General features: G+C 29.0%; 1 protein-coding gene across 7 annotated transcripts in view; it reads left to right on the top strand.

Annotated features, from left to right (window-relative positions):
* The first annotated feature begins 407 nt into the window (after positions 1–407).
* Positions 408–10,782, top strand: part of LOC107442038 (Phospholipase D) — a 47,802-nt gene continuing 37,427 nt past the window's right edge. For 2 of the 7 annotated variants that reach the window (XM_016055488.3, XM_016055484.3), the window contains exons 1-7: positions 408–667; positions 3,085–3,213; positions 4,178–4,328; positions 4,411–4,539; positions 7,397–7,505; positions 9,013–9,078; positions 9,567–9,727. In XM_016055488.3, coding sequence (XP_015910974.2) covers positions 3,090–3,213; positions 4,178–4,328; positions 4,411–4,539; positions 7,397–7,505; positions 9,013–9,078; positions 9,567–9,727 — 740 coding nt within the window. In that variant the 5' untranslated portion in view covers positions 408–667; positions 3,085–3,089. Of the gene's footprint in view, positions 680–885; positions 1,032–3,084; positions 3,214–4,177; positions 4,329–4,410; positions 4,540–7,396; positions 7,506–9,012; positions 9,079–9,566; positions 9,728–10,782 lie in introns of those variants that run through there. The other 5 variants (XM_016055485.3, XM_071180757.1, XM_043049568.2 and 2 more) reach the window with 5 other exon arrangements.

The raw sequence follows: 10,782 nt of genomic DNA, 5'->3' as shown, positions 1-10,782 counted from the left end.
TATTTTGAGTAAACTAATTAATTAAGAAAACTCATTAACAATATTATCAAATGAAATTTAAAATATATTTTTTATTGGATTTAAAAAAATTATTGAACTTAATATTTAATCTTTAGAAAGGACAAAAAAGGAAGAAAAAACTTTTCAGTACAAATGACTCTTGAAACAGAACGGCAGAAACAAGAACGAACGCCTTCGAAATCGAAACCATGATGTGAAACTTTACGTCACTTCAGTTCAGTATTTTAATTAATTCATTTCTGCTCTTTGTTTATTAATAAAATACAGTTGAATAAACGCACACTTTTTTTTCTTACAGAAAGCATAAATTACTTTTTATAATAAAGAGAGAATAAACAGAAAATGAATTTGAAATAAACAAGTTATCAACAACTCAACAAAAAACCGGAAGTTGACGTTTTTCTGAGATGTCTGCTAAGATTCTTGTGAACGGTGGTTATCGGTCAAGGTTAAGATTTCTTTTATAAGTAAATGACATCATCAATAACCTCCTTGTTATTAAAAATTACTAACATTTTCCTTGTGCTTTAATGATGATGATCATTCTTTCAAGTTATAGGAGTGCCGTGTTCTTACAATCCACTTTTCTTTAACTTTTTTATTTTCATCTGGAAGGTTTGCATTTTCTTGGCCTATCCATATTCCGGTATTTATTCAAGTTTGTATATTTGTGTCATTAAAAATTAACTGTCATACAGCTGTGCTTATTTTTTTAGATCGGATAAATCCTTTTTTGCTTATATATTATCGTTAGATCATCTATTTTTATTTGCTTTATCTAGAAGACGACAATAACAAAAGCAACCGTCATACACTAAAATAACTTGCTCGTGCGTTTGATTTGGCGAAATATCTTTTTCAATAGATCATAAATCAGGATATTATAGAGTTGTCTTTCATGGATAGAATTGTCTGAAATTTTTGCGACGAACGTTTTATGAATTTAGTTCACTGAATTAGAAATTTTGATGTAAACTAGGTACTGGATTGACTTCAGTGCATTATTTATTGTAAGTAGTTGATAACTTTCTAAATACCTGATGAAACAGTGATCACTCAATGGTTTTGTACTTTGTTATTTGTCAAAAAAGAAATACTGTTACCACTACATTTCTTGCTTTTAAAGCAAATTCATAGTACAAATTTTAATAATATTACAATGTGCTCCAAAAAGTAAAAAATAGCATTTTATATTAGGTATAAATTAGAGTTTTATTCCAGGTGAAGGGGATATTTCTGTATCATGATCTGTTGTGCTAATTATAATGGATTTTTAATGTGCAAATTTAAAAAAACAAACAAAAACATGTTGAGATTTTCTAAGTTGGTCCCCTTTTGTGATGTTTTTTATAGTTTCTATGTCGGTTGCTGCTCAGAAGGGACCAAGACTTGGCAATTATTCTGTGGAGATTTTCCCACCAGAAACTTGTTAAACCGAAAATCAGCTTAGTGACTGACTATTTTCATTCGATTTAAAGTTCATTAAAGTTGAAAATAGTATTCACTAACCACTATATTTTTTAACTTTATTTTTCATTCAATTTAAATTATTTTTGCAATATTCTACTGCCATATTCAAATTAAACTAATAATGAGTTTTTAATAATAGATTATATAAAGTTATGATGAGTATTCTCATTGATTTTGATTTAACTCTTTCCATCCCAATGCTCCTCAAATGCCCAGCCAATTAGATATCTAAGGTGGGGCTAGAGTTGTAACGGGCTTTTCTTCCCCTAGATGCACAGCGGAAATGAACCACAGAGTCATAAAAGTATGGTGGCTTCTTAAGATATCTGAAATCTGGGAAATATCAATATATTTAAGTTTTGTTGTAGGACTGGATAGTACTTTTCCTTAGTGCTTAGGTGGTAACTCTGATTTCCATTACCAGAAACTGGAACTATATTTTTTCTATTCCTAAAAAAAATTTCAAAAAAGGTTACTTATTCAAAGATTATTTAAATAAAAAATCTTTTTTTCACATATTTGAATGTATTTTATTACAATAGTCTTGCCATAATAACACTTAAACCGAGCATTGACGATCAAAATGGGCTACGCTACAAGTGGCGGAGCAGAACTCTCTACCTATGGCAACACTTTACATGCTTTCACCATTAGTGTGTGGAGAGTCATGAGAGAAGGAAGAACGTTAGTTTCTCTCTTGATTTTCAAATAGATTCAAATTTTTTAAGTTAGAAAACTGTATGGAACTGAAAACTACTTTAAACATAGTTCTAAAAGAAAGCGTCATGAAAATTAAAAAAAATATCTTTAGTAATTCAATTCGAAAAATATGGAGAAAAGGAAAAATATCCTAGTACACTCCTATACAACTGAAAAGAGAAGGGTTAAAGGCAGGGAACCGGTCTTCAACCTAGATGGCGTATTCAAGTGTTGCGATGGCCTATAAAATTTGATATTTCTGTGGGGCGGGGGAATAATTGCGAGAGAAATTGTTAAGGAAACTTTCCTGAACAAAATTTTGAAAAAGGGAAGCATACATTTTTTTTCACACTGTTACTGGAAAACTGGTTACACACCCAAAAATGGGTTTTTACTAAGAATAACTCCTTGGAAAAGTGATACGTGATGTCATCAGAGCCGGATTATACCTTTCGTAGGCCCTAGGCATAGTCGTTTTTGGGCCCTCCTTCCCCCACTCCTCCCCTCTTTTCAAAATATATGCTGAAATTTTCTTGCATGCTTTTTTTTTTTACACTTTTATTAATATGGATTTTAATTTACGAATTTGTTTATCGAACTTTATCTGCAGTACCGACAAGTGTAATGCATAAAGTAAGAGAAAAAAGAAAGGTACTCCTAACTTCAAAGAGAAGAAAAAAAAAATGGTAGAAATATAACATTTAAAAGAATAAAAAATTTACAAGTTTAGACAAGAAAAACAAGTTTAAAAAATACAAAATTCTCATATTTATTTTTTAAAAATAATTACAATTCCTAAATTAACTTATATAAACAAAACCANCTGCCCGCCTCTCAAGCAGGGAAGTGCTTTTATTTCATAATATCTAAATTTCTTATTGTTTTCACATTCAGTAAAGATGGCTGATCACATTGCACTGGAGAATATGGATTCCAATATAACTGATGGTGATTCTGATTATGAAGATTTGCCTTCCCCTGATTTTGAGATTGAGGAAGTTGATGAATCTTGTAACAATGAAGGTATGCATTTTTTAAAAAATTTTATATTGTAAAAATTAATGTTTAAGATCATGATTCTCGAAGAAACTTATTTCTTCCAGGACAGAATCTGGACAAAAATGGAAGAAACCAAAAATGTCATATAAATTCTTTAGCAATATGTAATTATAAGAATAGCTTGAATTAAAATAAATTATTTAACTTAATACTAGAAAATTAGGAGTTTTTCTCATCTATTTTTTAAAGAAATACATATTATGTAAGAGTGAGTTGGATACTTATCAGTGTTTGATTATAAAAATTAGTATGCTATTTGTAATTGTGAATTCAATAAGTGATTCATAATAGTGAATATATTTATAATGTGATGGGTTAATTTAATTGTACAAATAAAATTTTGATTTGAGAAAAGTTTTTTAATTAATTATAAAATTGAGTTTTATAACACTCATTCTTGTAAAATGTTGGAGAATTACATATATTTTAGTTTCTTCAGAACTTTATGAAATAAATTTTTCTTTATAATTGGTATTTAGTATTTTTCACTTACTTAAAAATGAGTTTGGAAATTAAACAGCTTAGAAATTGATATTATTATTTTAACTTGATTGCACCTATTAAAAAAAATTGCTTTATTACATAATTACATAAATTATTATTATTATTATTATTATTATTTTTGAAATGGAGTTTGTTTTACTTTTTCCACTTAAGTTCTATGAAATCTATTTCTTCCAAGGCAATTTTTTCCATGGCTTCCTTGCAGTTTATTTTCACTATGGAAGAAACTTGCCATCCCAGGTTAAAATTTAACAAAATATCACCTCCTTTTCTGTAATTTTATTTTCTGTTTGCCTAACTGATAAATAGATATCATTTGCTAAACAGCACCTTATTAAAATGTTCATATTTTAGTTAATCGTTAAATAGACTTTTTTTTAAATATTGATATACTTCTTAAAAAATCAATGTTTTTTTTTAACAGGTCTTAAGAAAATGAATTTTTCTAAAATTCATGATACTCCAGTAAGCTTCAAAGACCCAGAATTAAACATGCTGATACCAGGTTCTTCCATCAATGTAAAGATTATAGATATCGAACGTAGTCCATCAACACATATGATCAACCCTAACCTGTAAATATTTAATATATTGTTTCGATGTATTAATATATTTTATGTTTCTTTTTTCACTTAGTTGTTATTTGTATTGCTTTAGGTATGTATTGCAGCTACAACATGGTCCTTATCAGTGGATTGTTAAGAAACGTTATAAACATTTCCAACACCTACACCAACAACTTCGCCTTTTCAGAACAACTCTCTCTATACCTATTCCAACAAAAAAGTATTTACTTTTAATTTTATATATTTTAATTTATACACACGATAAATCCCTGATTATCTTAGCCCTGATTCTAAAACAAAATATTACAAGTAATTTTTTCACTAGAAGTGATTCTGTTATACTTTATTTTGTCGACATAGGATTCTGTCTCATTATACTATGTTTGTGTGAGGGTTTTATTGCATGATTCTTTGTCCGTGTGAGATTATATTATCATACATTCTTTTTGCATATGATCTGCCATATGCTTACTATACATTTAATTTTTGATTTGCTGTATGTACCCTACATATATATATATGTATATATTTATGATCTGATGTTTGAATCATAGGATTTTTTCTAAGAAATATGTACCTATGTTAGAACAAAAGAAATTTATGATAAAAATAAATAAAATAAACAAAAGTATTAAATTAAAAATTTTTTTTTTACCATTTTTAATTATTATGACTCTGATATCTCTGCTGGAGAAAACACTCAATTTGGCTTTCAAAGCTTTGGCAGCCTGGACAGTAGACAACGAATTCAAGGTTAACTCAGAAAAGACAAATTTTGTACTTTTTACCCTTATTATCAAAAAGTTTAATGTTAATTTGGTATACAAAAATAGTACTCTGGATTGGACCGATTGTGCTACCTACTTGGGCATAACTCTTGATACCAGACTGACCTGGACTAAATACATAAATCAAGTGGCAGATAGCATGACGAATCACCTTGGTCTATTGAAACGTCTCACTGGAATAAAGTGGGGTTCATCCCAAAGTGCCCTTGCTTCCACTTTTACTTCTTACATTAAGCTAGTATTTGACTATGGTTAAGAAATCCTTGTTACTGCCTCGAACAGTGCGTTATCAAAACTCGATTTGGTTCAAAATAAAGCACTAAGACTTGTCACTGGTTCTGCGATTTCAACCCCTATTCCTGCCATGCAGCTAAAGACAGAAATTTATAATTTATCTGACATACGAACTTATGCTGCCATTTCTTTTGGTGAAAGATTGTTGAGAAAGGAGCACTTTTGGCCGTACTACATTCTTCCTTAAACTAGACTTAAATCTCAACATTCTTTTCTTTTTGAGTGCCGGAGACTTGCAGAGATTTTTGAGGTCTCCAACTCCAAACTTTGAATTTATAGGCTGCCTGTTTTTGCGGGCCTTCTGAGATATGCCAATGCCAGATTTGACTTGGTACTGCCTGTCCGGAAATCGGCCATCCACCAGACCGAGTTGTATCCTATTGCTCTGGCCACTATACACGAACCCTTGCCAGGAATGGGTGCAGGTTTTTACTGGTGGATCCGCCACTTTTTCAACTGGTAGAGCTGGAGCCGGTGCTTACTCTAAATATTTTCAGCCTTAGAGAACCTCTCCACACTTGGGCAGATAATTTTAATGGAGAAATGTTTGCAATCCTTATGACTTACAGCTATTGGTGAACCATCTGAACAAAACATTGTTATCTTTGTCGATTCTCAGGCTGCAATTCAGACCATTTCTGAATATAATTTATACCCCTCTGAACTTGAATTTAAGTCTGAACAACCTATCGAATCTCTTCTTTGTTCTGGAAGAGAGGTAGTCCTCCAGGGAATCCCTGGCCATTGTGGCATGTACGGAAATGAACAGACTGACATGTTGGCTAGAGAGGCTTCAGCATTGCACCCACCTTCTCATCCAGTTCCCCTTAGAAAGGCAAAGCGGCTTCTTAAGATCCAATTCAGACACAGAACAATATCTGCTCTTAGGGACTTAGCTGATGGAAAATCTTGGGCTAAGTCTTCTCGATGGCCAGCAGCGCTCTCCCCTTTCCCTCCTTCTCGGGGCCGAGGGAGTTGCTTGCCTTAGAATAATTACTGGACATGACTACTTGCAAGCCCATCTATTTAAAATTGACCTGATCAATTCACCTCTTTGTGTGCTCTGTAACACTTCGCCTAGGACTGGGGAGCATCTATTTGATTGTCCCTCTCTTCTTGACATTCGCTCCTGTGACGACTTTCGTGCCCTCTCACCTTCTGGAGCTACTTCACTTTTGTATTGGACTGCAAGACTCCTTATGTCTGAGAAGACGATGGCGGGCGTACTTTTTTTAAAAAAAAATATTATTTGAAAAATGTATAAATTTGAGTTTTATCTCTTTTTTACATATTGTATTTTTATTGTTTATTCTTTTACATTTTGGCCATTAAACAAAAATTTTAAAAAGTAACATATTTTTATGCTGGGAAATTGTTCAGTAGTTAACTTGAATGAAATGCCTTACCTTTAATATAATTTTTCAGAAATCTTTCAACATATGAAGATAAAAACCAATTACATTTTTTATATTGACCAGACCAGGGCTTAGTGAAGACATAATTTTAAATAAGTAAAATAATCTTAAAATATTTGTTTAGTAATAAAATTATATTAATTTTTTTTAATATAATGAATAAGTATGAACTTAAATTTAATTTAAATTTTTCACTTAGTAATAATTGACAAAAAATTTGGATTACTTAATATTTTTTTCTCAGTTAGAGGCCCTATGAAAAACAATTACGGTTTTTAACTTGCAGTTTGAAACTTAATCAATTAATATAATATTTTTGTTAAAAGATATGACATTGTCAGTTTTCTAGAGTAAAACTTTATTTTTTTTTTTATTTACATAGTTAACTATTTTTGCCACATTTGCTTTCAATAAACTTAATATTATAATGCAGATTTTTGAAAAAAAAGCATTTTTATTATTTTTTCCTCCTGATTATGTATGGTAAAAGCATATTGTCTATGCAGTCCAACCTAAATTATGCTTTGTATATCTTTAGATAACTGTTTCAATTTGAAGGTGAATAAATTTTTATTATTAGGCATAAAGCAAGGCGAAAAAGTTGTCGAAAGGTTGAAAAAAGTCGTCTGCCGAGATTTCCCAAGCGACCAGATGCTTTACTAACTAATGATAAGATCCCACTTCGAGCTGTAAGTATTTAATTTATGCTTCCCAATTGTTTTTAGGTTTTTAGTTTCAATTATTTTGCTATAAACTTTTACTCAGTTAACCTTAACAGTGATTCTGCAAAACTTTTTAAATTACGGATCCTTAGAACCCAGAACTTCCATATTTCTGGGTCCCTTTTTATTAAAAGCGAATCCCTATTTAAAATATGAATTCTTAATCTTATTATCTTTCTACTATAATTCACTGTAATAATATTATTTTCTTAACTGATGGACAAAAAAACTTTTTTTCAAATCAAGGTTTGAACTATCAAGGTTTTTAATTAGAACTGATCAAACATCTGCATGATTGAAAAACAGCAATGTAATTTGATACTCAGAATAATTCGAATTTTCTCCTTCAGCTCTAACAACAAAAGGAAAGGAGTTGTTTTATTTAAACCTTACTTTTTAATTTTGCATACATGAATCTGCTGTTAGGCCATTTTTTTTCTGTTCTGTAAAATTACACGTCCCAAAGGGCATGCCTCTGTGTGTTTGATGCATTGTAGCGTGCGAGTAGGGTCACTGTTTAATCAATCTTAGTTTGTTTTTATTACATTAAATCTCAACTCTTTTCTTGGAAATAAAAGGAAAAAAGTCACTCGTTAATGCAGATGCTTTCAATTACAATGACTATAACTTTTTTTAAAATTATATCTTTTCATATTGGTAAACATTAACAGTAGTGCTTCACTCTTTAATGAAGTTTTCAGATTTATTTTAAGAAGTAGTTCTATGTTACTTGATTTCTTTTAATTAATATTAAACTTTTCCCACTTTATTATTTAAAAGCATGTAGCCTTTTGATAAATTGTGTAATTTAACAAATATTATCTATTTTTTTTTCAATGAGCAAGCTTTGTTTTTTGACATTTGTAATGACTTCTTACTGTTCCTCATCATATGATTGTTGTGTAGTTTTTGACCTTGGTAGAAACTTTTTACATTCGTTTTTCTTATGATTGCTGCAAGTGTTTTGACTTTTTACTTTCTTTTCTTATAATTTCATTATTTTTTTTTTTAAAAAAACACTTTTGTAAGGACTTTTTATTATTTTTTTGTTAATAAGTTTTTTATGTTTAGAGATATCATTAAGTACAATAAGATGTTTAGAGGAACACCTTCAGAATACTAATGTTTACAAGGACAATTTTACTGCTTTTAAATTTTCAGTTGGTTATAAACTGTTATAAGCCTACTGGAACCTACTTGAATTATTTTTGTTTTGTAATTGGTGGCAATTTTACGGTCAAGAAATTGAAAATTATGGAATTTTTTCATATATTTTTTTTTTTATAAAACTGTTGACAAAAAAGCTGCAGTTCTTATTTGTATGTTTTTAAAGAAATTATACCAATTTTAATAACAGAAATTATTATGTATCTTATTTTTTAATCTAATACTATTTCTTTTCTAATTATTTAATAAATATTTTAGTTTCCTACTTTCATTATGTAATTTAAATTGCTAAAAACTTTATTTACAGCAACAATTAGAAGAATACCTGAAGAATGTGTTAAGAATTCCTTTGTATAGAAATCATTATGAAATGGTAACTGCTTTTCCATTTTTTTACATATATATTGTGACTACATTTTTTCATCAATATCCTCTTTTTCCAAAAAGAATTACTCTTATAAAATACACTGATAAAGTTAAAGATCAATGCTAATGTTAACTGAAGCAGTATTTTTTATTTCTAACTTTCAGTTACAAGTTCAATTCATTTTTACTTTTTTTAAATTAATAATTTAATTTTAATATAATTTAATTTTAATAATTTAATTTTAATAATTTAATTAATAATTTGTTTTTTCTTAAAACATAGTAAGTGGGATTAAATTCCATTTTTCAGTTTTAAAACAAAATTTTTCCAAGTAATATTTTTAATTGTTAATTTTAACTTTTTCTAATTTTTTCTCAGCAGAAAATTCCCTTGTACACATTTTAAGTCTTAATTTTTTATTTTCTAATTTTATTTAATAAAAATTTATTTTAGAAACTTTTGCTAAAACATTTCAATATATATTTTTATTTTAGATGGATTTTTTGGAAATATGTCCCCTGTCTTTTATTAATGATCTTGGACGGAAATTGAAAGAAGGACTTGTTCAAAAAAGATCGGGTGGTCACCGTTCATCCACTGGATGCTTCCGTCTTAAGAGAGGATTTATAGATTGGTGTGGACGTTGGAGATGGAGGTACAGAAATTGTCTTTTTTTTAAATGCATTTTTAAAGAAGAAATCTAATTTGTTATTTACCATCATTTAAGGTTGCTCGTTGTGTTAAAGTGTGGGGAGATTTTACATTTATATTTTTTATAAAATAAATATGTTAAAATTAGTGCTTGGTTTTATAATATTTAATTCATTGCTTACTAAATTTCATTAAATTTGTGGGTTGATAAGGTATCTTGGATGGTTACAAACCATTTGTGTCAAAAATTATGTGTTTTAAAAATGTCTTTAGTGTGACATGTTTAATAAAAAAGAAAATTTTAGTGATGAGAATGGAGATAATTTTATGTTTGGAAATTTCTCCTAGAATGCTTAACATTTATATATATATATATATATATAACGTTGTTGCCGAGTGGAAGGATTAAAACAGGTCTTAGGCAGGGAAGGAGGGTACAAAATTTATTTATTAAGTATTAGACAGAGCAGTCATGAAAGTGTGTACGAAAAGTTGTGCTTCTTGGTTATATGTTAGAGAAAATCTTGCAAAGTAAATCCGTAAAATGTTTCAATTTAGGGAAAGAGGGAAATCTTAGTAATTGTAATAGGTTTATCAAATAGGTTGAGTGTTTCCCACAGAGAGCAAAGGGGAAAATGTCCTGCTTTTAATTAATGCATAGTTGAGCCAAAAATAGATTTAAGGACAGGATGTGAATTTAAAAGTGTGAGAAAGTATTTCATTTAGAATAATAAAATAAAAGAATAGGATTTTCAGAAATGAACTAACATAAAAAGATTAATTGAAGCTTTATATATATATATTATAGANCAACAAGAAAATGCTATGGATGCATTAGATAACTTAGAACATATAAATGACTTTATTAATAAGTGTTATCTTAAGAAATTAAAACAGAAGTCAATAACTGACTTTTTTCAACCTTGATTCCGTAACGGATAAATAAATTCGTAATTTGGCGTTCAATTCACTTCATTATTTCTTCTCCAAATTTCAAGTTATTTTTAAATGTTCATTGTTTTTAGTATTTTTAATTTTATGTTAAATTCACTTAAATTT

The sequence above is a fragment of the Parasteatoda tepidariorum genome, chromosome 5 (assembly GCF_043381705.1).
Source record: "Parasteatoda tepidariorum isolate YZ-2023 chromosome 5, CAS_Ptep_4.0, whole genome shotgun sequence".
Classification (NCBI taxonomy): Eukaryota; Metazoa; Arthropoda; class Arachnida; order Araneae; family Theridiidae; genus Parasteatoda; species Parasteatoda tepidariorum.
The sequence above is the reverse complement of the archived record's forward strand: the minus strand, read 5'-3'. Positions and strand labels throughout refer to the sequence as shown.